Source organism: Crinia signifera, chromosome 4 (assembly GCF_055691185.1).
Source record: "Crinia signifera chromosome 4, ASM5569118v1, whole genome shotgun sequence".
In the NCBI taxonomy this organism is placed as follows: Eukaryota; Metazoa; Chordata; class Amphibia; order Anura; family Myobatrachidae; genus Crinia; species Crinia signifera.
This window is the reverse complement of record NC_139220.1, coordinates 254,937,553-254,963,905: the sequence shown is the minus strand read 5'-3', so window position 1 is coordinate 254,963,905 and position 26,353 is coordinate 254,937,553. Positions and strand designations below refer to the sequence as shown.

At 39.8% G+C, this 26,353-nt stretch overlaps 1 protein-coding gene across 2 annotated transcripts in view; it reads left to right on the top strand.

Moving 5' to 3' along the window:
* The window catches only part of IGF1R (insulin like growth factor 1 receptor), a 195,305-nt gene extending 169,269 nt beyond the window's left edge, over window positions 1–26,036 (top strand). The window contains exons 17-22 of one of the 2 annotated variants that reach the window (XR_014473539.1): window positions 94–204; window positions 5,492–5,651; window positions 8,748–8,877; window positions 10,122–10,256; window positions 14,738–15,866; window positions 21,386–26,036. Coding sequence is in view for 1 of the 2 variants with exons in the window: in XM_083184253.1 (XP_083040379.1) it covers window positions 94–204; window positions 5,492–5,651; window positions 8,748–8,877; window positions 10,122–10,256; window positions 14,738–15,104 (903 nt within the window). In the remaining variant the exon portion in view is untranslated. Of the gene's footprint in view, window positions 1–93; window positions 205–5,491; window positions 5,652–8,747; window positions 8,878–10,121; window positions 10,257–14,737; window positions 18,049–21,385 lie in introns of those variants that run through there. The other variant, XM_083184253.1, reaches the window with a different exon arrangement.
* The last annotated feature ends 317 nt before the right edge of the window (window positions 26,037–26,353 follow it).

Below are 26,353 nucleotides of genomic sequence, written 5' to 3'. Positions count from 1 at the left end.
AGTCTGTAGTATATTATGGTGCTGTGATAACGAACCCATAATGCATCCTTAACCCTTCCCCGTCTTTTACTGATTCGTCTCTTCCATTTGTAGGTACGTTTGTTGGGTGTTGTTTCTCAGGGTCAACCGACTCTTGTCATCATGGAGTTAATGACTCGTGGAGACCTTAAAAGTTACTTAAGATCTCTAAGACCGGACACAGAGGTCAGTGGGAAAAAAAGTGTTTGTTAAAACAAACCTTCCTTGTTGTTTCATCGCAAATTATTTCTTTACTATTCATTCATTTGTAGCCCTTTTGCTTTTTCCCAAGTCCTTACCCAAAAACTCCTGAAAATAGACTTTCCCCTGTAGATTTCTGAATAAATAGCTTTGTAATATGTAGAGAGCAACATCAGTTAGGGGTAGGTTCATTGTAGTTGCTTTTAGAGGTATAATTGATCCTATCTTTTACATTTGCAATTATTAAAATCTTCAGTATATGTTGTAGTTAGATACCATCAGTTGATTTTTGTCGGAGATGGAACCTTTTCTCATCGATTCTGCATCTTGGGACGCTGATAAAATATTCTATAGCTGCAGTAGGCATCTGAGGAGCATTGCAGAATCGAGTGTGGCCTCCTAAGGTGCGGCATTAGATTGGTGACATCCCTTGGCCATCAGCTTATCCAAAATGACTGGCGGATTCGCTCAGCCCTGGCCAGGAAGTGTGCATCTAAAGATGCAGATTCTAGACTATGTACATCTACTAAAGGCGAGGGTTTTTGGGCATTCCCCATCTCTGCTAACTAAGCGCTATGGCATGTCTGGGTCATAAGGGGGCCCACGAGCCATGGTGTAGAAAGAGAGGACCAGCATGTGCACAGTGTGCATCCAGCACATGCGCACGTTGATCGAAGATGTACACAGACCATCGGGTTTGCAACATGTAAGTCTCTGAATGAGGACCAGTGATCACAGCAGCTTATCGTAATTACCTTAACCGGAGTTCTTGCCTTACAGAGTATTTCAGGAGATGAATAAGCTTTTTTTATGGGAAGTTCTTGCCTGTTTTCTTGTGTGTTTGTTAGTGATGACACAGGGTTACATGTGACAGGAGCCGTATCAGGATGTGAGGGCAGCAGGGAAGTATGATCCTTAAGGTCCATACACACTGGGCGATTATTCCCAGCGTGTATGATGCACGATGATGGGGAAAATAGCTGGGCTGAACAATGCTCAGTGCATACACGCGGGCGGTTTTCGCTCAGCCATTTTTCCTGGGGGTGGATGGCTTTCCATAGCAGGAGGCTATGGAAAGACACTCATCCGCTGGTAAGCTATGATGCGGGAGTGCGCAGCAGTGCTCACCGCTGCCCCATACACACTCATGCTGAAAGGCGCTCAGATGAGAGAACTTAGCGGCTTTTACATGTTTCACCTGCCTGACGCACGTGAAACAAAATTCTATTCAACAATAACCTGCAACACAGTCACTGCATAATACTGACACAGAAGTGTGTGTGTATTCTGTTCAGAATTCCGTAGCCAGATGATATAATAAGAAATATATATTTAAAAAAATATATTGATTATTTTTATTTTTTCCCCCCCAGCTTCATATTCTGTTTTCTCAAACAGTGTCATGTGAATAACTTTAACTCTGGTTTAATATTTATTAGTACGGACTCATTGTCCCTATGAATTGTCATCTTTCCCGGTCCTTTTTCCAAGAATTGGCTATTTTGCAGTTTATTGGAAAATGTTTCCCATTGCATATGAAATACACAGCTGGGGAGCTACAGTTGTGCCTCTTACGATGAGAGAGCTTTGACAGTCGTGCATGGTGTGCTGCAGCAGCATAAAATGCTTCCAGATTAAACCCCCCCTCCCATTTCCAGGATGTTTCTACCCTATTTAAAGCATCTTTCTTGATTGTTGATTGCAAGCAGGCACGAAGGGTCAACGGCATGTTACATCTGGAGCACAGCTATTTAAAGGCATTTAAATGGCGCAGGTGGAAATAAACAGGAAGAGCGTTAGAGAAGATTCTGACAAGGAAGAAAGGAGCAAAGGTTCCTGCTGTAGATTGAGAAAGGAAATTTAATCAAAGTAGTAATATGAGCTGGGAGAACTGAGCTCCTGTCATTCTCAGTTGTACATACTGTACATATAGATCCTATAACCTGCCTTTACTGTCCTCTCCTAAATGACTTGTGATGACGAGGGCTTTGCAGTCACCTTAGCTTTACCAGCCTCCTACACACAGCTATCTTGTGGACTGATAGAAAACTTATTATCCTGATCAGGTGTCACTGGTTCCTGGAGAATTGATTGGCTGATTACTGCGCATGCGGATGACAGGCACTATTTTACATGTGAGGCAATGCCCATTAATAGACGCTGTGTCCCATTCATTCAGTATTTTAAAGTAGCTCCATTTTTCTTCCCAACAATTGTCAGACGTTCTCCTTTAGGATAAGGAATTGCCATCTCCAGTAGAATACAAAGGTATCTACTAGCTGCTGTGTGACCTGAACTTGTCTGTGGGGGATGGTGATGTTAATCACAATAGCATTTCTCATTGCACTGAATATTCCCTCAAATTGTTCATTTCTTCTAATCACTTAAGTGTTCAATCACTTCTAATTTATCAGGAGCATACGCTTTACTTCTAGACTTGAACCAGTGATTGATTATTCAATGCTAATCTCTTAGCTCATTCTCCGAATTCCATTGTCACCTTTAACCAGACAATAAATCAACCTTGTGCCAGGTACCACGAGACGGTTACCAACCCACATGAGTTGTAGCCAGAATCTGGATTCCACTGCCCAAGAGCACGGTTTCTATATTCCAGGAATATGTTTGTGTCCCTGCCATCACCAGCTTTCTACATTCCAGCGCCATGTGTTTAAAATACACAACAAAATCTATGCTAGCATCAAAGAAGTTTTCCAGACAGCCCAGTCAGGGCGTATAGCTATGTGCTAACTATATGGAATCTGCTGGATAGGTTGATTTTGTAGTAGGCACCCTTTTTGTGTTCAGAACAACACACTTTGGAATCAGTCCTGGTAGCAAACCTTTGAAGAAGTCCAAAGGTGCATACACACAGAACGATGCAGGAAGCGATCTGAAATCGTTCACGAGTGTATCAAATCTTTCATAGTGCGTACACACGGTTTGATACACTTCACAAAAGATTGGTCTATGATCTTCCTACATGCGTGACCATTGTTAACGATCGGCGGGCTGCATCATTAACGAGGCATGGAACAATTGGTCATTCTGGAACGCCCACACTGTCCTTCAAATCGTTCCGTGTGTAGGCACCTTAACAGTCATTGCATTTAAATTGGGTAGAGCCAAGATATATCATAGTATATGTAAAATCTGCCTACGTTAGTTCCTGTAACCTTATGTGAACATTCATCTGAGACTGTCTTTGGACCAAACCTAATAGTGTATGATGACTGCTCAGTTAAAGGCTGCCTGTACTTGCTTGAATTTGTAGTTCCACAGTAGTACTAATGCTTTTCATTTTAGGCTGTTACCCTGGCGGGTGCAGTAGCACCTATGATCTGTCAACCAACATATCTACTGTATGTCATAGGTGAATACCCATAGGCCCTTATTCTGGTTCACTCGTAAATGCAAATTCCTTCTCAAATGGACAAAACCATGTGCACTGCAGGGGGGCAGATGTAACGTGCAGAGAAATTGACATTTGGGTGAGTTATTTTGTTTCTGTGCAGGGTAAATATTGGCTGCTTTATTTTTACACTGCAATATAGATCTCACTTTGAAATAAAACCCCACCCAAATCTAATTCTCGCTGCACAAGTTACATCTGCCCCACCTGCAGTGCACATGGGTTTTGTCCATTTGAGAAGGAATTTGCCTTTGTAAGTGAACCAGAATAACCCCCATAGTCCATAGGGCACTAGCTCTTGCAATGCAGTGTGCATACATAGTTAGGATTTTTTATTATCTATACAAATTCCCAAGATAGATTGACTGGTTGTGGTTTACACAACCTCCTATGTATACCAGTTCCCATTAACATCCTCTATTCTATGCTAGCATCTGAGGGGCAGATGTATTAAGCCTGGAGAAGAGATAAAAAAAGGATATAAATTGGAGATAAAGTGAAAGGAGATAAAGCACCAGCCAATGAACTGTTTGAAAATGACAGTTGGGAGTTGATTGGCTGGTACTTTATCTCCTTTCACTTGATCTCCACTTTATCTCCACGTTATCTCTTCTCCAGGCTTAATACATCTGCCCCTGAGTTACAGATTATTTTTAGACGTGTCCCCCATACACTTGTCCGGGAAACGGGATCGCATATCATGTATCGTATGCAGAAAGATCGCATACGATATATCGTACATGTCCTGTGGTTCAAGGTGCATTGTATGTGACTTCTCCCCTCAGAGAAGTCGCATAATGTATGGTGGCCTTAACATAGCAACTTAAATGCTAAAAATACAATAGATATGTCTCTGTATGTTTAACTTTCCAACAGTGGAGGGACTGTATGAATATAAATCTATTTTCTTGTGAAAAATGCTTAATACGTTCTTGCAAGGTTTTTTTTCCCCCCTTCTCAAAATAGCGCCGCAATCCATAAGTAGTGTCTCAGTGTGTAAGGGCACTTGATGTGGCAACGCATAGAGTGTGTGATGTTCCCACTAAGTAGACACTATGGTCACTGTAATGACAGGCTGCATCCCGACAACCATGCTTTCCTTGCAGAACATTCTCTGTAGTCTCAGGGTGAACATATTTTTTCTATAGTTTAGTGTATTTACAAAACACTAGTTTTACTGTCTGTTTTGTGCAGTCCTACATTTAGGCACGGTAGAAGCCACACATTAAAGTGACCCCCTTCCCTACATGCAGGGTTGCCAGCACTTCTGTTGGCAGGTCCAATATTAAGCCTGCTTATTCATTAAGAACTAGTGTTAAGGAGTTACTAGTGAATTCATAATCTGCAGTCGCATGAATATTGGTTCAGCCCAGTAAAATGACTGCTTCTATTGTGAGTCAGCGACAGGTACACCTTTACAATTCGGAGAGGCACAGTATCCATTTAATAACCAGATCTGTATAGTTTAGCCTCAAGCATACCGTGTTTCCACAGTGATTCTGGGTGCAAGCAGACAGCAGAGAACATTGTGTGCTAATACTTCTACCTTGAATGTATTCATATGGATTTATATGTTCTTTGCTTGATTCCCCATTGTACTCCATTATATATGGGTGGGGGAGGGGGGGGATGTGAATTTTTGAACTGGATGAAAAAGTTGAATGTGTTAATCTCTTATGTACCTGAAGTAATTTCAATAATCTATACCATTCTATCTAATGTTTGCGCTCATTTTCCTAGCAATGCTAAAATTGTACATGTTAGAACTTACTGTACTGTATAATATGGGCTGCTGTCTGATCACGTTGCTTGTGTAACCCTATATAACTGTATAACTGTCCATCACTCTGGATAATTTAGAGTAACCCCGGGCAGCAGCCCCCATCACTGAAGAAGATGATCCAGATGGCAGGGGAGATTGCAGATGGGATGTCGTATCTCAACGCAAACAAATTTGTTCACAGAGACCTTGCAGCCAGGAACTGTATGGTCGCCGAGGATTTCACAGTCAAAATTGGAGGTAAGTCTGTGTTCTGTATGAGTTCCCATGCACACAATTTATTTATTATTTATTCATTTACAGTTTCTTATATAGCGCAGCAGATTCCGTTGCGCTTTACAAGGTTGCATGTGCAGTTCTGTACTGTATTCCTTCCTTGCAACCATCAATTGTATAATGCAGGAAGTTTCCTGCACAAGGTACTTTAAGCCTGAAGACTCGGCAGTACAGTAAGCTTCTCGTGGGTTAGTGAGCATACAGCTTATTGTTTCTCTAGGACCCAGTGACGTTCTTTCTCTCTGTATCTGCTGTAAGCATCTAGCAGGAACGGGAGGAGCTGATTTGAGCCTGGTTTACTGGGAGGTACAGCAGCTGCTCCCAGGGGAGATGGAAACTTTGGAAGTCAACAGCCGTGACTCATCTTGTAACTATTATGTTATTCATGGAGCACTGATTCCTAATAGGAATTTATATTCCAGAATACAGTATATTTTCAAAGTTTATGGGAACAGTGTCCATTCAAGTTTAAAATATGAAGTTTACCTGTTATCGCAGCATAAAGCCACTTTGTTATAACGCCACGTTCCTCTGCCTTTTCTTCTTTATCTGATTTCACTTTGAGCATTCAATACCGGAAAAAGGGGGTGTGTGGTGGTGGGGTGCGGCGGATAAAATAATACTTGTAGAGCAAGAAGCAGATATGTTTTGTGATTGGGAGAAGACAAGGTGGGGCAGTACCTTATTGTCTGCATATAAGGAGAGAGATCTTGTGTCTCCAGCACTGACTCAGAGGTAACTTAAGGGTCGTTCTAGTTTTGGAATGTTCTCATTTACATATTGTTACAATAATATCGTCTTTTTGTGCTGGAGCTATTTCAACTCCTATGGTGGACACAAATATATTTTTAAAAATAAATGCTAATCTACCAAATAGAAAAATGTAAACATTAAATGGAGACGAGTAAATATCTCCTGTAGTATAGAGCATTTAAAGAAATGTATCAAATATTTCTGAAGACATTTTTAGGATAACCTATTTAACATAAAATTAATAAAAATATACATATGCCACTTGTGCTACGCATTTCATGGATAGGCCCGCTTCTTTGTGATTGGTCATTTCAGCCACAGCTATTGCCCATGGCTGCATCAAATTAAGCCTATGGCCATGCAATCTCCATTGTCCTATGCTTGCAGCAGAAAGCAGAGCTCATTGTGGTCAAAGAAAGCCACCTTCGTGTGTCGCATATCTGTCCAGTAGAGCTAGTCAGGTCCAACTTGTAACTGTGTAATTGTGAAGTGTATACAGAAGCTCAGCCACAAGAGCCCGAAGGCCACACAAGCTCCTAGGGACTGATGAGTGCTACAGCATGTAAAAATCCTCTGTCCCGGGTTGCAGCAATCATGGAATTAAACTGCCTCTGGAAGTGATGTTCACTCAAGAACTGTATGTCAAGAGAATCATGGATTGGGTTTTCATTGTTGATCAGCTGCAGACTAGTCTCTGATAACTGTGTGCATTGCCATTGGTGGATAACCCGCTGGCATTGGAGCATGCTGTAGGGGAACACACATTCTCTGCAGTGATGATTCACACTATATCATCTTGCAGTCTGATGTGTGGATCTGAACTTGGCAGATGCCAAGCAAAAACTTCATGTCTGAATGCACACTGCAAACAAAGTCAGGAGGGGTAGGAATAAAAGCCTGGGTGCCTTAGTTTCACTGAATGGAAATATCGTTGCTACAGAATACAATGACATTTCATACGATTGTCTGCGTAATGCGTTCAGCATGACATACAAAATTTTTGTTCTGACTTGCACCACATCGGGAACTTTTTTTGACAAAGTCATCTGTGCTCATCCTCACCAGTGCTCTGGTGACTAAATGGATGCGAATCTACAGAGTCATGATTCAAAATCTGATGGATAGTCTTGCCAGAAGCCTGGAGGCGGATATGGTAGCAGAAGGGGGATAACTCTGTACTAATGGCCAAGGTTTTGAAATTAGATTTTCGGAAAGCACAAACTGTTGTGACGTTAGGGTGTCCATGTACTTTTGGCCAAGTAGCGTATGTTATATAGGTATTTTTTGTTATCATTTTATTTGTATGCTTTTTTCTAAAAGTAATTTTTTCGTATAAGTGGTCACCTTATGCTAAATAGTTGTCCCAAGTGTTTTACAACTCCTATGGGGCAAACACAGGGCGTTTAAAGCCCCATTTCTAAGCTATCTGATTAGGCGACAGCGATCTAGTGATTGTCAGTGTTCTCTCTCTAGAGGACACTGACCGCGACAGATCGCTCAGCATACATCGCTGGCGCATCGTTAAGCACGGATGCTCAGTCGTCCCTTGTGTGCGGGGCATTAGATTTGTGATGCACACTTGTGCATAGCAACCTAATTCCTTATTAAAGTGCTTACTGCTAGGAACAAAGGTTGTACAGCACCGAAATGTAGGCCCTAAATAGCTAAACCATCTCGTAGTTGTCTACCCGCATCACAAGGAATGTTGCAATGTCCATCCCTATGTGAAAGCTCATACGACACGTATCAAGTCTTAAACTGGCCATACATCTACAGATTTATTGTCAGATCTGGCTTGTTGGAACAAAATCCTGGTAATGGATGAGAGCAAATGACAGTTGACCATTTGCTTTGAAATGTTGGAAAACTGCCAAAAACTGTCACTCTTCCATTACCAGGTTTTTATTCCCTACCAGCCAGATCTGACAATCGATCTGCAGATGTATGGCCAGCTTTAGGATGGCCATGCACAAGTGCGATTTTGGCCCTCAGACATTTCGCCGACTTCTACTGTAAGAAACCTTTTCTCCATTGGTTGTAGAGACACTTGCACTAATACATCCTTAGAACCTAAACCAAAGTAATTATTACGTTATTATTTCTAGTTTGGAGACATTGACATCACTTCTAGCCATTGCTATAATGCCACTCATTTCACGTTGAATGCAGACTTTGTCCATTTGCACAAGCAGAGCTTAGAGTACCGTTACACAAATGATGCCTAATTTGATGATAATCGTGAAATTATTATTGTGGGTCCGAGGTCTTGTTTGTGCCTTATTGTGTCTATTGTTGTCTTCTCTCCAGACTTTGGAATGACCAGAGACATTTATGAGACGGATTACTATCGAAAGGGAGGAAAAGGCCTCCTGCCAGTGCGCTGGATGTCTCCAGAGTCCCTCAAGGATGGTGTTTTTACCACCCACTCTGATGTCTGGTAATCAGTGATACTAAATGCATTTCTACTAGCACGGCCTAGAAATAGATTGTGAAGTTGCAATAAATTAAATTCCCAAGTTTATGTCCAATTACAAAAACCAAGCTCATTGGTTAGTGTGGCGCTTATACTATCTACAATTGTTATGCCTTTGTTCCCCTATGTGGGGCTCAGGGGATAATAGGTATGCAGAGGTTATTCAGACCTTAAGTTAGAGAAATAAAACAAGTAGTCAGACGGTGTTCTGCAAAACCAATCGTACCAAAATGGCACTTTTAAATTGGTGCGTGAATAAGGACATCTGTCCTTGCTCTTGTTTTCCTCTGCTTTGATAGGTGGAGAAGGCTCATTGTACATTGGTGCGGAGAGAGACCAGTACTGTGATCTGCTCACAGCCCAGCATTTCAGTGTTCTACATATGAGCTTGCTGCAGCAGGTGGTGGCACAGAAGTACTTGAAGGGGAATTGAGGCAGCTTTCATCTAAATAAACAGGGGGGCGCAGGGCTTCAGTCTGTAAGGAGTAGAGGGGTTATTAAAGAATGAATACTGTACATAATAGAATGGCTGCTTTCTGAGGGGAAACTATTTCAAATGCAAAGTTAACCCTTTGAGTGTCAACGTTGGTGTGAGCCATCCTCAAAATATCCGCTAATGCCAGCATTGCTCACAGCGTAAATAAATACAAATACAGCCAAGACCCCCAAAAAAAAGTCACTGTGAGTAGCGCTGGCATTTTTTACTGATATTTTGAGGAGCTTGCACAATAACATTGGCACTCAAAGGGTTAATAAAGGTCTGCGTGACAATTTTCACACCTATTTTGACAAATTCCCTTGGCACGCAAAGGGTTAATGATTGACAAAGTGGGGTGTAGCTAGTTTTGCCTGTGGAAAAGGACGGGGATCAATAATGACTGTGAGTGGATAATCTGGGTGTTATTCAGAAGGGGCGACGATGATGATCAGAATTGAAATGTAATGCTGATTCTGATGAGATGGGTGAATGTTTGGGAAGTGAGAGGGATCGTACTCTAGAGAATGGCCTTGATGGTGGAATAGAGGGCGCAAGCGTAGAGTAGAGGAAAGAGAAGGGTAACAATAGATGACGCAGAGTGTTAAGGTGGTGAGGCTACTGTAATATATGTATGATCGGCTGTATTATAGCCAATACATAACATATTTATCTCATCTTTAGATGAAGATTTCCCTGCTTGTGTAATCACTCTCTCTCATTTCCCATGTAGGTCATTTGGTGTTGTGTTATGGGAGATAGCCACGCTGGCAGAGCAGCCGTACCATGGCATGTCCAATGAGCAGGTCCTCCGGTTCGTTATGGAAGGAGGTCTACTGGAGAAGCCGGACAACTGTCCAGACATGCTGTACGTTACTACTTATGTACATCTCTTCTCTCCCCGGTGTTCAGGCTACAGTCATATAATATCACTATGTTTGAGTTTTCCCTATAATAATAACCGGGGTGGTAATATTGTATTCTGCATTCATCTGGAGTAATGTGATCTTAGCGGCCACATAAGGTCTGTGCACACAATGTGTGCAGTGAAAGATATTGGTAAACTATTTCCCTTGATCTTCCCAGAGGATGCGATCATTGGGTTGACCACTGGGCTTAGGTCGACCACAGGGCTTAGGTCGACACGGGTCAGAAGGTCGACAATGAAAAGGTCAATGGGATGGTCTATAGGCGGTATTTCATGCCCTTCCATCCACTACGGCTTGGTGGGAGAATAAAATAGCGTGCCGAGCACAGTGAGGCGACCTGCCCGAATCATGGTGAGCCATGCAAGGGGATGCAGTACACTTAGTGTCTGTCGCCATTCGGGACACAAAAACTGTGAAAAACTTGTGTCGACCTTTTGACTGTCGACCTTCCCATTGTAAACCTAATGCTTTTTGTGAAAGACATCCAAAATTGAGCTGCATGCACAGACGACTAATGCTGGCCACACATCAGACCAACTTTCCTCCAACCAACCAACTAGTTGGTTGGATGGAATAAAAACCTGGAACTGGATAGGAGCAAATATAATTTGTAATTAAGTCATTTGTTTCTCAAATTGGAAAATGGACAACAATTGTCACTCAGACAATGTACTGTAGTTGGACCTATTTTATTTAAACTATTTCACTGAATGTTTTTGTCCATTCCTCCTGAGTTTGTGAGCAAATTGCTTATTGGCATTTGCCCCCATACAGTACCAGATTTTTGGTCCAACCAACCAACTAGTTGGATGGTTGGAGGAAAGTTGGTCTGATGTGTGGCCAGCATTACAGCCCTGATAAAGGACCAGTGGGAGCGCGCATTGTTTGTCACTCAGTCATACACACTGGACCATATTTTGAAAGATACTGTTCAGAGGGCCTAAAATTATATCTTTCAAAATATCGCCCAGTGTAAATGCACAAATAAAGGTGGACAAGACTTTGCCGAAGTGTTCTGGTTTGAGAATTGAGTAAAGCTGACATTTTACCGCTGCCCGCAACTCACACCTGTAGTACATTGGGTGTATATGTACTGTACCAAGGAAGCATTATCTGTCAAATACATGGGTCGGGTACAATCATTATAGGGAGCAGTTAGCCATAAAACAAAAGTGGTCTGAGACCGGGTGTTCTTTTGAAATTAACTTTTTTTCTCATGAATGTCTTACATCCTAATTTTGAACCAAAAAAAAACCCTCATCTTCAATATACCAACCGCATCCAATCTGCTGCTAATAGGTTTTAAAGATAAGGTACATGAAGTTAGGTGTTTATACTTTGGACAACATTGATTTGAATGTGCTCCCTTCAACTCCCCAAAGATCCCTGCTCTGGTTATTAAATTTGGCAATAACCAATTAGACCATACTGTTCTGTGTGTTGGTTTTTGAGGGGGGGGGTTCTAGGCAGGATGGCATTTGGTCATCAACTTCTGTTATTCTTATATATGAGTATGTGATTTTAATTGATATAACAAATGGATCATATTAGAAAGGGCATCTTAGTAACTGTGCGGAGTTTGTATATCCCCCCTGTGCTTGTGTGGGTTTACTCCGGGTACTCCACTGGGGCAGGGACTGATGTGAATGTTCCAATATTCTCAGTAAAGCGCTGCGGAATATGCGCGCGCTATATACTGTTAATAAATAAATAAATCAGAGATCTGAGAGGAAATAAGGTATTTTTCGGAATGGAGGAGGCAAGTAGGTTGTGAAGTGTCCCTGAACAGCGGCGGGCTAATATTTAGCTGGGGGGGGGAGGGTTGTTTTAGGCACTAGTCGGGGGACTTGGGGTTAGGCTGTAGGGGGAGAGTACTGTTAGGATTAAGCTGCGAGGCAGAGGGTTAAGGTCAGGCCAGAGGTGGGGGATAGGGTTAGGCTGCTGCAAGGGAGTGTGAGGGGGGATAGGTGGGAGGGAGCCTCTGTTGAGATTCTCCATATTGGGATGCCAGGATTGTTCTTTTGACTACTGGCATCCTCACCCCCCGGATATCTTGAATCAGGACAGGGGTGTCTGGAATGTAGACCAGTATCTGCAAGTCCAGTCAGTCGTAGCAATAACTCCCCACAGTCCCCACAAGCCAACTAGCGCCTCCAAGCTACCGTAGGGGCTATTGCTACACCTCTGTCCCTGAAGTTGTGTGACATTTCAGATTAAAAGTGCTGCATTGGATGGCTGAGAGTATAAAAAGTAATGTTTCAGTTCCCCCTCCTCCCTCCTTACTGACCGTGAGCAATCACTGGAGCTCAGACAAATAATAACCCCACCAGACAGTGTGTTAGCTGCCTGCAAAACATGTTTGTTTTTGTGCTCACTGTGATTGAATGAGGAGCATCACTGGATTCTTATAAAGGGGCCTGTGATAGGGTAGTCCCGACTGACTAATTGTCCTTTTCTGACTAATTGTCCTTTTTAGGGGTTTTCATAAGCCTTGGCCACATTTCATGATCAGTTGTGGGGGATTCTGTGGCTGTGGAGATCACATAGCCCTTGTTCTGGACAGCTCTTAGTCATGCATCATAAATGTGTGAATCATAGTTTCCTACAGTAACTAAGCAGACAACAACCATCTTTGAATATTCAGCAGTGCAACCTGGTTTCAACACACATCTGTTCATTTTGACCTTAAACAGTTTATTTAATGTATCACTATCAAGTAGACCGAGGATAGATTATAAACCTTTTTTTCCCCCTCTGGGCTGATTTAGATGTTCAATCTCTTAATTATTTTCTAGATGCACAAATATGTGTGTTTTGTGTTTGTTGGTGATTTGCACGGAGGGTGGTCGGTGGCAGTCTCCATAGTGTCTGGTACGTCAGGGCGCAATGTACGGTGCGTGATAATCTCCATGGTTCTAGCTCAGCAGCAGCTGACTATAGATCATGAGGAAAGCAGCAGCACAACAGCAGCAGCTGGATTCTTGGAAGATGTCTGTGCCTACGTTTAGTTGTGTGTTATCCTGAACATGTTAGCAATTAAGAGGCCACTGTCGTTGCTTACGGCACAGTGTACAAAGTAAAAGATTGTACATATATTGAGCAATAAGTACGCTTCTGTTCTGTTTATCTAGGTTTTCCATTTGAAAATTTATTAGAGGTTGAAAGAGATCTCGATCCTTCAAGTGGGGGGGGGGGGGGGGGCGGCTGGTGTGCTTACAGTATGTGCACATGATTCCTTTCCCCCTGTGCAGGAGGCAGCTCCTCCTTGAGATTCAGTAAACAAGGTATTAAAACCACACGGGAGGGGAAGAGGGGGATTAAAAAGCCTTCCATTTATGGCAAGAGCTGGAAGCATGGTCAGTACGGAATGGCTCAGGGAGCGTCAAGTGACAGAGCTCTATGTGCATGTCAGACGTCTGGCTTCTCAACTTAGGTTCGTTTCCCCAGAGTGGACCCCACGTGCAGGGGCCAGGAGGGTACAGCAGAGGTCCTGTGTGCATGAGAGACTCTTACAGGAAAAAACATAATTGCTGGGAAATGATTGGATGCAGTTCATGGTGACTGTCCTATTTGTTGTTATTTAACAAATCCTCAGGTTTATGCGGATAGACTTGGCCATAACACACGCTAGGATGGATGTTCTAAAAAGTTTGTTTATAAATGTTGGTAATGTTAAGGAAGCGGTTCTCCCATTTACAGTCTCTTAGGGACGTTTTATAGAAAATAACCTTCTAGCAAACAATACAGCATTTCTTTTCTGCTGCCTGCAGTCTTGTGCATCGCAGAGTAGGCAATTACATGAAGCGATGGGGGTTGATGGGAGACCTGCGCTTTAGAAATCTAGTTTACTTGCAGCAGAAGAAGTGTTAATCACTCCATCGGGCTAGCTGTACCATCTGCTTAGAATGCAGACCGCTTTAATAATGTTTATAGGGGAGGTTTTAGTTTGACCTGCACTTCTATGAGTAGCTAGAATCTCCTGTCCAGATTCGTGACTTATCATGTAAGAGGAAAGCTGTTGATGGAAGCGTAAGTTTGCTGGTGGCTAGCAGTGCGTATTGTCATGTGGCTAATAGCTGTTGTGCGTCTTGTTTGGGGGAGTGGGGGGGGGGGGGGGCTTGTGTAGGGTGAGTATTCACTTTCTGAATGTGAGATTTTGTCATGACCGGTTTCATTGCTGCCCTTTTTGTTTTTAGGATTTATTACAGTTGATGTACAATCTTTTTTTCTAATTTTTTTCCAGTATGTCCAATTATTAATTTAAGCTTGTTTCAACAGGACTTGCAGGCATGCCTGGGAGTGTGAAATAAAACAGTATTGCGTACATTCTTTACCAATGGGATGCACTATTCTTTATTTCCTTTTTTTGTTTTTTTTTTTGTTATAGCAACTAACTTTTTTTATTTTTCTTTCTTTTCAGGTTTGAACTGATGCGCATGTGCTGGCAGTACAACCCCAAAATGAGGCCCTCCTTCCTGGAGATAATCAGCAGCATTAAAGATGAGCTTGATCCAGCATACAGGGAAGTGTCCTTCTTCTACAGCGAGGAGAACAAACCACCAGACACAGAGGAGTTAGACCTGGAGGCAGAGAACATGGAGAGCATTCCATTGGATCCATCGAGCACCATGCAGACCTCTGAGCACCATGTGGGACACAAGGCTGAAAATGGCCCGGGTGTAGTTGTCATGAGGGCAAGCTTTGATGAACGGCAACCGTACGCACACATGAATGGGGTGCGCAAGAATGAGAGAGCGCTACCTCTACCCCAGTCCTCAGCCTGCTGATCCAGGCCTGGGGTCTGACGGACGCTTGAGGAAGCACAGCCCTTTTGTGTACCTTTAGGACAACATACGGCAGGCTCCCTCCTTATCCGTGCAAACACTAATCCACTTTTTCATTTGGTTTGGCATCAGCCTCCTGCTGAGTTAGCACTGGTGTACTTGTTCACGGACGGACCTAGTACGTCAGACCAATGCCCCATTTTACTCTGTGTGTCACAGTAAGCGTGTACCTGCTCTCACACACACCAAGACTGAAAGCACTTCTTTTTCACGGTTTGGGCCTGAGAAAAGCAAACCAACTACTTTCTACTTTTGGCCTACTTTAAAAATGACTCCTTTAGTAAAGTCAAAGCATATTGCAACCCAGAAATTTATTTAATTCTGCCAGTCTTTGCCAAATAGATTTTTATTTTATTATTTTCATTTTTTTACAGCATGGACAATGCGGATGTATGAAGTCATGTTTCATATCACTAGCCCATGCACACTTTATTAGATTTTTTTTGTTTATGGGGGAACTTTACTCTGAAACCTAAGGTTTTTGGTTTATTTTATTTTTTGTGTGTGTGATGAGGTGGGCTAGACTTGTAAATATATTTACATAAAGCAATCTGGAGAAAACTGGCAAAATATAGCAACACGTTAAAATGCAGACAGGGGTTCACCGCAAAGTGCAAAGCTTTGCTTTTCAGGGAATCATTAGAGAAAACGGTCTTTATAAAATGGATCTTTATCAGAAGACGGCATTGGGTATATCCCGAACAGGTTTGTAGGCCGTCTTAATTGGAATTGTGAAATCCTGTTTGTGTGTGCTGGAATGCTCTAGAACATCAGACTTTTTTCCTGCAAACCCCCGGCTGCTCCACATCTCTCTCTGAAGTCACTATCCCGCACCTAATACATTATATACATAAATATTTTTTTTTTTTTTTTTTAGAGGGATGGGGAGGGGGGGATTTCTTTCTTGCTTAAGACTTTGTAGAAGGTCCTTACAGTTCAATGTGAGGTCGTAGCGTCATTTACATACACATTTTGTGTCCCTTTTATAAATTTTTTATGGTTCAGATATTCATCTATGTCTGTACAGAAAAGGCTGCTATTTTTTTTCTTTATCTTTTTGTGTATTTAATCTATGATAGAAAAAAAAAAAACCTAAAAAAAATGCACCTTCAGGTCTACTCTTCCATCTTTTCATGTACCTATCAACTCTCTCCTCGTCTTCATAGGGCTTACACAGACACACACTCACTCTACATTTGCAATTGACTTCCATCGAATGATATGGGAGATTTTCGGCAATTGTGTTGTGCTGCGCTATTTATAATCCCTTTCGGTGTTGTCATTCAATTCCTCACGTTCAACACCTTCGGCAAATTTGTAGTATTAGCCATTCATTTGTTAATGCCTTCTTTTTTTTTTTTTTTTGTATGTTCATTAATTTTTTTCTTTTTTTTTTCAAGTGTGTTTTTATTTTGTGGTTTTCTATTGTAAAACCAAGTGTCTACGAAGGTCTAGTGGGGGCAGAGCAAGGTGTCTTATGAAACAGTATAATTTTGATGTCCCCATAGTATCTCACACAGCTTCATTCTGTTTATATTGCAATGCGTCAAATGAAAACTCAGGTCAAGAAAACACATGGTTTGATATTCAGTAGATTCTCTGTCCCTGTACTTCCACTTGTTAGAGCCAGAGTCCTTTACTGGCCTGTGGCTACAAGTTGGCTTACGCATTTCTAAATCTGTTTTCAGTGTGTGTGAGTGTACAAACGCGCGTGTGTGTGTGAGGTTTGGATACAGCAGCAGGCTTTAAGAGCTTGTTTATACATACGCACTGGGAAATTGGCTAAAAATGCTTGACGCTAATGCATGCTTTTTATAATGCGTTTTCCATGTACTATACATGCATTGTGCTTTTAGCAGTAGACTCTTGTTTACTGGTACTGCACCCTAACACACCTCGTTTGTGCTACGTTCTAATATTTTACTTTCAAATGTTAGAAAAGCACCTCTGCTCTTATTTGTTTTTTCAAATGTACTTTTCAACATCAATGCGTGAAAAGCATAACAAAAAGCATAACCCAAGTCTCTTCTTTTGTGAGCTTGTGTTATTGGCCATAATTAAAAATAGAAAAAAAACGCTTCCATCCCAAGAACAAATGTTATTGTTACACAAACCAATTTCTTCTGCAGTCCAACTCTCTTCCTCTGTGGTATACCCACCATTGTTTATCAATGCATCCTATACAAAATGTTCAAATGCAAACACTTAAATGGCTTAAAACCATGGCTGGGGGTTAAATGATTTTCTGCATAAACAAAAATGTCACACCAAAATTACCAAAAGAGTGGCTGCAGCTGTCTAAAAACACACCGGTTTCACTGAACCTGTGTTTTGGAAGAAAATGTTTTTATCTGGCAATCTATCTTGATAGCCCAATAAAAAAAATATTAAGAAAAATAGCTATTTTTATAGGTGGTAATTTGGTACCCCCTTAAGTCCGCATTCTCTGTCTTCATGCTGTTGTGCTCTGGACTTGCTAAATGAGCAAGGAGAGTATATAGGTAACTTGACTACAGAAATTTAAAAACGACTGGAAAACTTATAACCTCCTCCCCAGAATTTTTTTATATACAGACACACACACACACACACGATACAAATCATGTGATTGCCCCATCTCTTGCAGTGCATACACACTGTACAATTTTTTTGACCAATTTGGTTGAAAGACATTTCCATTGAACCCAGTGTCCTGGACGAAAGATGTTGACAAAAGATATTGTCAACAAACGATGAATGATGATGCGCATACCCGCTAGTTGTTCATCAAGATTGTTCGTCAACTGTGCATGCAGCTTAATTTGAATATCTTTCAAAAAGAGCCTATAAACTGTAGCTAGATCTTTCGTCTGTCGTCAATATCTTCGTCAACATCTTTAGTCCAGGACACTGTGTTCAATGGAAATGTCTTTCAACCAAATTGGTCAAAAAAATTGTACAGTGTGTATGCACCCTAACATTCAGTTCTCACATTGGGACAGATGCACTAAGCTTCAAAAGTGAGATGGAGAGTGATAAACAGCCAACCAATCGGCTCCAACCTGCCATGACTGTGTTTGAAAAATGTCAGACAGGAGCTGATTGGCTGGTTTATTATCACTCTCCATTTTATCAGTTTTGAAGCTTAGTGCATCTGGCCCATTGTGTTCCTTATTACACAAGATCACTATTCTAAACTGTAGTTCTGCAGGTAATCCTAACAAATAATTCTCTCATATAGTGTACCATTTACCTGTCGCGCCTACAGTACATTTTAGCAAAAATAAGCAAATTGTGAGCCCATGATCTGAGCAACAAGTTATATTTAGCGATGCATTGCCCTGTAAAACATTCTCTGTTGGTGCCAGGCATGTACTGCAAAGAGCATGCAGATACTGTAGCCTAAAACATTTTTTAAATTAAATATTGTCTTTGATTATTTATGAGGACTACAAAAGTCCTCGTTAGCAAGTGTCTCTGAGCTGCTTTGTTAAAACAATCTTAGAATCTTGAAAGAATTTAATAGTTTTCTTGATAAAACAGCTACTTTAGGATACTGTCCTTTGTAGTTTCTGGCTGTAATTATGTTTTAGTTAAAAAGACACCTGCTAAATAGCCACTGGTATAGATCTAGCAAAGAGACTGACCTCCGTTTGTTGGCATCACTGTAGTGGCGTAAGTTCCAGTTGCCTGGAGGCAAGATAAAAATTGGTGCCCTCCCCCCACACTTTATGTACAAATATGTTATGTATATGATGTTGAAAATAACGAGAGTGTGACTTCTAGTCCTGTTAGGAGGGGGACACAGAATCATTATAGACCGCTTTCAATTAAGTTATTCAAACATGCAGGGTATTAGAGGTGCCCCCTTGGGAGCAGGAGCCTGGTGGCAGATGACACCTTTGCCTCCCAGAGTTCTGCCTCTGCATCACTGACTAATGTCACAAAGTCCTGATCTTTATAATCCACTAAAATACTAATTTTGAGCAAATAAATCCTTTTGGAGCTTGTTTAATGACATGCTACAGTATGTAAAAATGACATCTGTAATTGGAATGCTAATGATACTCCACTTTAAATCATCATGTTGTTAAATAAGCCCCGATATTTACTTTGGATGGAAAAGTTTTTTTTTTTTTTTTTATTGAATCCTAACCGCTTCAGTACTAATTGGTCATTGTGACTATGAATACAAAAGTAGTAAAACAAAAATCTATATATCAAATTTGAATGTCTGTAGTAATGCATTTTATTTTCTCTAAAGTGTAACAAACATTGGCTTGTCTTGTATAGTTTTCCTAACCTGCAACCCCTAAATTTAAGAAGGTATTCTATGTAGGATTTCATTTTTTTTTTTTTATTTATTGTTCTTGGTTTTGGTCACTGTAAAAATGCCCCAACACATTCTTATATATTAAGATGAGTTTTTTTTTGTAAATGACAGGGGACAGTTTTCAATATTTTTTCCCAAACATTTATCTACCTCACTCTTTATTTTTTTATATGTGTAAATATCTATATAAATATAAATATATATAAAAATGAAAAAAAAAAAAAAAGTTACATCTCACATTTTTCAGCAGTTGACAATAAACCATAGAACCGGTAACCTCATACACTACACAAACCACAAAATGCTGTTACTGAGAGGGGGGAGAGATGATCTGCCATTCCATTTTACTGGGGCGTGTTGGGGGTGCAAGCTTGTTACTGCTTCGTTCTGACTATTTGGTTGTGACATTGCCAAATTTATGTACTGCTTACATTTATGAAACTGCTCCACAAAAGAAAAAAAAATACATGCAAAAAAGTCCATTAAGTGGACGTTTTTTTTTTTTTTTTAGCCAAACATTATCTCTTTAGAATAGATGAAGAGATGGTCACTTGTCACCAATCCAGCTGTTGCTGCACTACGTTACCCACAATGCTCAGCCAATGAGCGTTTTAAAAGTATACTACCCTTTGTGTAAGTTATATAATCTTCATGTAAATAAGTAACAAATTAAGGGTTAATCATGTGCTTAAGGATTGCTTGATAAAACAGCTCCCTTAGGTAGGAATTGTTCATTTATTGCCTTACTTCAGAGATTTATGAAATTATAACATTAATGTCTAATTGCCCAAGCACAAAGTGGATGCAGCCTTGTATGCACTGATGCAATAATCTGATGGAACTAGTTATAGTAACAGAGGCAGGAGGCACTGTGTTCCTACTGACCTATATTACATCGGCTCCCAGAATGACTCCCTTCACTGTGAGTAAACAAAGGCTGCACTTTCATTTTATTGGATTACCAGGACATTATGCATGTATTAGCCGCACAAGTGTGTATCCTGTGGAAATCACCTGAAATGGTTATGATATGGTTATACACCGCAAGATAAGGTCTGGAGAAAATAACTATTTTTCCAGACATTTTGGAGAAAGCATGCAATGCTGTACACGGTCTGAATTGTAAATCAGCAAAATAATAATAATACAAAAAGATCCATGTGCCATTAAGAGTGAACAGAAAATATTGTATATAGTTATTCATTGCTGGTAATCAGCACTTCTCATATCGGGAGTTGGCAACCTTTGGTTCTCTAGCGGTCTGTGGCATTTTGGTAGAATTTATGCTGCTTTTCAAGTTACGGCCTCACAGCTGGGAATCGTCTATGCAAGTTACTCCTCAAGTCAGCTGGTAGGGACCCAACATCCAAAACGTATGTTTGCATCCTGAATTTGTAGCAATACATTGTTATTTAGCTTCAGTCATGTAAACAGTGGCTATTGCAGAAGCCCATGCATAGACTGCATTGTCACACATTAAAGGCAATGTAAAGTTTATCTAAATGAGTGTTTTTGGGTGGAGTTTCTTTTAATTTGATGTGTACGTGATTTCGGAACACACTTAAGAATGAAGTGCACCTCCGTTTAAGGCTTCACTAATGACCTCGTGACATGGTAATCTCCTCTCCTCCCTCTCTCTCTCTCTCTGCCGCACATACTGCTAAGCAGGCTCTTCAGAGCCCAGTCAACTATGAGGGTTTTGTTTAAAACTGTCAAAGTTGTGTGTCCTTTTTTTTTTTCTTCTTTTTTTTTATGGATAATTAAAAAGTAAACAAACACAACAATAATAGTAAAGCCGCTTCATGAACTGACTTAATCTCTGAATACAAGGGATAATCACCGATTAATGAGCACTCTAAGCCTCAAAGTTACTCTGAAATAGATTTTTATGTTGCTTTTGTAATTTCAACAGGGTTGCACGATTTGTCCTGCAGGGGAAGCTTGGAAAGGAACCTTCACTACAGTAACCACCATTCGCTAGCAGAGATAGAAGTACGTTAGTTCTGCATAAACGTAGATGACTGACTGTATCATCTCTGGGGCTAGAAAAATATACGGTAGCTCTTTCCCATTGTGTAACGTGGGAGGGCGGAGGGGCTAACCTTGGAAATATTGTTTCTTCAATGTGTAACAAAAAAATCTAAAATTTAATGTAATGTATAGTTTTAACACCGATAAATTCAGGTATACTATTTTGGTTAACCATTAAACGCCTGGAATACAACTAAACATAATGGTAGACATATATTTGCTTTTAAACTGAATTTTGTTTGATATAGCCTTGGCCCTGGTTTTATTTATATTTTTCAGTAAAAGATGGATTGATGGTGAATTGTTTAGGCTGCATTTGTTAGAATCCAGTGACATTACAGAGGCACAATGTCCAATGTGGGAAGCATCAGATACAACCTTTTGTCTGCAGGACAAGAGGTGTAAAAGAATGGAGAATGGTTCTATCCAGGAGCCAGAACCCATCTTAAGTCGGGTACACACTGGAGAGATGGCATTTGTTCCAACATTGGAACTAATACCCTTGAGCGGGGATTGGCTGTACACATTAGAATGATTTCAATGAAAGACACAATGATCATGTTCTGTCCTTCATTAGCATAAACAAGGCCACTAGCTTTATCCCTATGTTTGTTGTGCAGCACATCAAACATAGCGACCGCGGGAGCAAGCAATCACCCGTACACGCTGAGCAATGTAAGCAGGAAATCAGTCCGACATCGCTCCGGTGTGTACCCAGCTTTAATGTAACTATAATGGTTTACTTTCTTAAATGCAACATTTAACAGATTTTGTGAACAGGTCACTGATGACGTTTTAAAAGCCATTTGTTTACACAAAGCTGTCTCTGTTGGTTTAAATATAGGCGACAACCAATAAACTAGATTTTTGTTTTGCTTGAGATGTTGCCCTTTGAAGTGATCGTTTTGAAAGCCTATGCTATTGTGCTACCTGGCTGCTTCTAGACCTGTAGGCCCTAGACGTGCTCTAATAATCTCAGCATGCAAACAAAAATAGTTTTACATCTGTCCATCAAGTTCAGGCCAGGATAAGTGCCATGGCAATGGTCCTTGGCCCACAATTTCTGTGTGGTACAGATGTGAGGTGTGGTTTCTTTGTGTAGTTATCAGCAGAGAATTGGAAATAAAAGTAAGGTTGAGAAATAGAAACATCAAGAGCGGTTTAAGAAAAAAAATAGCTTTTGGTGACCTATATCAGCAATTCTGCACAGTCTAAAACCTACATTACAATTAAATTACAAAGGGTATTTTTGATAGACTTGGAAGTTTTCATTTCGTTTGCTGGTCCCGTTCTACAGAAAATCTTGCATCTTACCTGCATTGTAAAACGATACTAGCCTCCAGGCTAATATGGTTCCTGTCATTGGAACACTACTTTAGCAGAACAAATGGCAAGCAAATAAAGATATTGGGTGTTACCATCTTTTTAATCATTGTTGTGTACTATTGCGGTAAATGTGCCTTGTAAGTGGCCACCAAAATATATGTATTGACCCTTAATGATGATGGTCTCTGTACCTTAGAGGCTTTATTCATTTTTGTTTTTGCTCTCCTTTCAACGCCAGCATCGTTTTTTCGTGTGTGTATGTATTTTTGTACGTATGTGATTGTTGCACAAGTTGATTTGGCAAGGTAGTGCTGGTTGTATAATATTTAAACAACAAAATTGCTAAAATAACAGAACCATATCCCATTCCACAAAGTTTAAATTCAAAATACTGTGGCAGTTCAATGTTTTACTCATGTTTGTCCCAAATGGATACACACTGTATGTTCAGGTGGCAAGTACATGTCTATTGAGCAGAGGAACAGAAGATACAGAACTGTTTTGTGTGTGTTTTTTTTTTTTTTTTATATCTATGAACTACTTGTTGCATTTTGCTGTCTGGCGTTCTGGTTAAAAGTAAAGGCACTTCAATTACCCCTAGTCAGGAATGTCACTGAGCAATCAAGAAAAGGGTATATACCAGCCAACTTCAGTCCCTGGGAGCTACCAACAGCTCAAGTTTTCCAGACCACCTAGCTAGTGCACAGGTGTATTCATTACTCACTGACACATTTTAAAAGACCCACAGGTGGAGCTAATTACATCATTTGTGATTCACTGAGTAGACCTGGAAAATGTTGATACTGTGGCTCTCAAGTATTGGAGTTGGCTACTCCTGGTATATATGGTGAACAAGACAGCGAGAAGGGGCCACATGTTAATATATAAATAAAACACTACATTTATTGGATCTTTGGTCTGAGTGTTACTCAGAACACAAGTTGTTGTTTTCTTTGGATTAAAAATGTTAATGGCGCATTGAATTTGGCTGTCTTGGTAATTAACCACTTAAAAATTGGTTTAATTAATTCTTGATGTAATGCACAGTCCTACTTGCCAGTATTTGTACAAGAAGGTTTAAGCGCAACTTTTTTTTTTCTTTCTCAGCTGAAAACTGTCCAAAATAAACTTTGAGGAGGCGTCCATTTGTTATTCCAACTAATATCATGGGATATAGCTGGGAGTAATTCACACTTAGTATTGTGATCTAAACGTTGCTCTCTTTCTGTTACCAATTTAATCATTTGTGTTTTTTTGTTTTTCCACTATTCCAAATCAAGACACTAAACCAGTTAAAGTGCAAATGATTGTCCCAAATATATTTTAATATTGGTGATTTAACTGAAAATAATTAAGTGGAATCTAGATCTACTAAAAATATGAAAAGTAAGAACAGATTCATTACTTTGTGTGTGGCCATTTTGTAGAGAAAGAGTCCCGTGTTTCCATTTGCTCTTACCTTTGCCCCTCTTAAGCATTCAGAACATACAACGTAGTAATACAATGAACGTTAGACAGCATAAGGATTTTTTATCCTTTCAGCGACCCACATTTTAGCATCTGCTTCTAGCAATAGAAATTATGGTGTGACCCAAGAGGGGAAAGTTGTGTGCTACATTGAATGAGTCCGTTATATAAAGGCAGTTAGATTACTTGCCTGTGTATTGGATTGTCTTAAAGCAAAAACCTAAACCATGTCATAGATTAACCACCAAACATAATTTTGCACCTTCCATACTAGAGGTTACAAAAGTGCCAAACCAGAAAGCCACGCACATTCTAGTTTAGTAATTCTTTCTGAAAGTTGCTTATATTATTCTTGTAATCATAAATTATTTATTAACTAATATTTCTTTAAAGGGACTGCTAGTTCCGCTAAATTACGGGTAGTCTTTTGAAATTATATATATATATATATATATATATATATATATATATATATATATATATATATATATATATTCATTTCTGCGTTTAACATTCTGGTTTACAAGTAGCAATCCTGTGGCTCACTGTGTTTTATAACTACAATACAGTTTTACAGTGATGTGTAGATTTTTGAACACATAACACTCTTTATTGACTAGCATGTTGTTGGATTGCTATATTTTTAATGTCCCAGTTAGTATTTATGTAATGTGTACAGTTAGATGCACACACTACAGTGTCTACGTTGTAAAAATTCTGAGCTTTTTTGCCAAAAATGACACCCTTATTTTTGTTATTTATATTAACATTTGAACAGTTCTGTATCTTCAGCTCCCTGCTTGAATTGTTTTACATAACCCTCTGGTTACATTGGGAAGAACTATACTGGTATTTTCACTTTTACTGTATACTATAGGTAACACAATGGACATTATAGCCTTCACTGGATGGAGTAGAGAGAGGTGGTCTATTTGTTGAACTACAGTATATGTATGCACTTCATCTAGTTTACATGGACCCTTACTGCATGGATTGGTTTTGAAAGCATTGCTCCAATGGTAGAGGAGGGTCCAATGTAAATTTGACTGATGCAAGAATCTAGGGAATTATTCTGATGTCATCCTACAAAACTGTGCATCAATCTATTCTCTGCCAAAAGGATAAAGGTTCTGTGAAATGTTTGCTAGAGCAAACGGGTTTTACTATCCACCTCCAGCTGCTCTCCTCAATATTTACAGAGATTTTTTTTAATTTTTTTTTATATTCTATGATTTTTTTTCTGTTTTCCAATCCAGTAAGGCTTCAGAAAGAAAAAGTACTGGCCAGAGATTCTCACTACCTCTGGGATAAAAAAAATATATATATATTAAACATAAAAAATAAAGCTATGGAATTGATGCATTGCTAAATAAAAAAAATAAAAAATACAAATGAATAAGAAAAGTTTTTTTTTTCCAAGTTTTCTTGTTTTAAGAAAAAAAATATGGTCAATTTGTTACATTAAAATTACATGCTGTGTGTAAATTATTCAAAAAATATTCCTGTGTTTATATTAAAAATGAATCGGTAGATAAGAAAAAATTTTCAACATGTTTTTGTATATTCTGTTGTATGAATTTATTCTTGTTCTTGCTATATACTCTGAATTCTTTACATTATGGGAAAAAAAAAGAAACTTTTGTCTATTTTGAATGGCTGAACCTAAGGCAGTTTTAGTTTCTCTTACTCTGCTTTTTTCTAGTAGTTCAAGTACTACAAGATTTAAGTTAAATAAAAGAATTCTGTATGCATATTTGTGTTAGTTTTTTTTATGATTGTATATATACATTTTTTGTTTTTGTAATTTGTATGTTTCTTTTTTAGTATTTTGAAAACCGAGCCAATAAATGCTGCACTAGAACAAATAGGGAGTAACAGGCATATGCAACAAACAATAATAAAGACGAAACAAAAGCATAAGAAGATCAGCACGACATGAGCAATAAAGGGGATGACGGTTGCGGGTTATTAGATACAGTGTCTAGATACAGTCAGTAGGCCTACACCAAAATGTCGCCATGCAATAGGTCGACAGGGTCTAAATGTCAACAGAAAA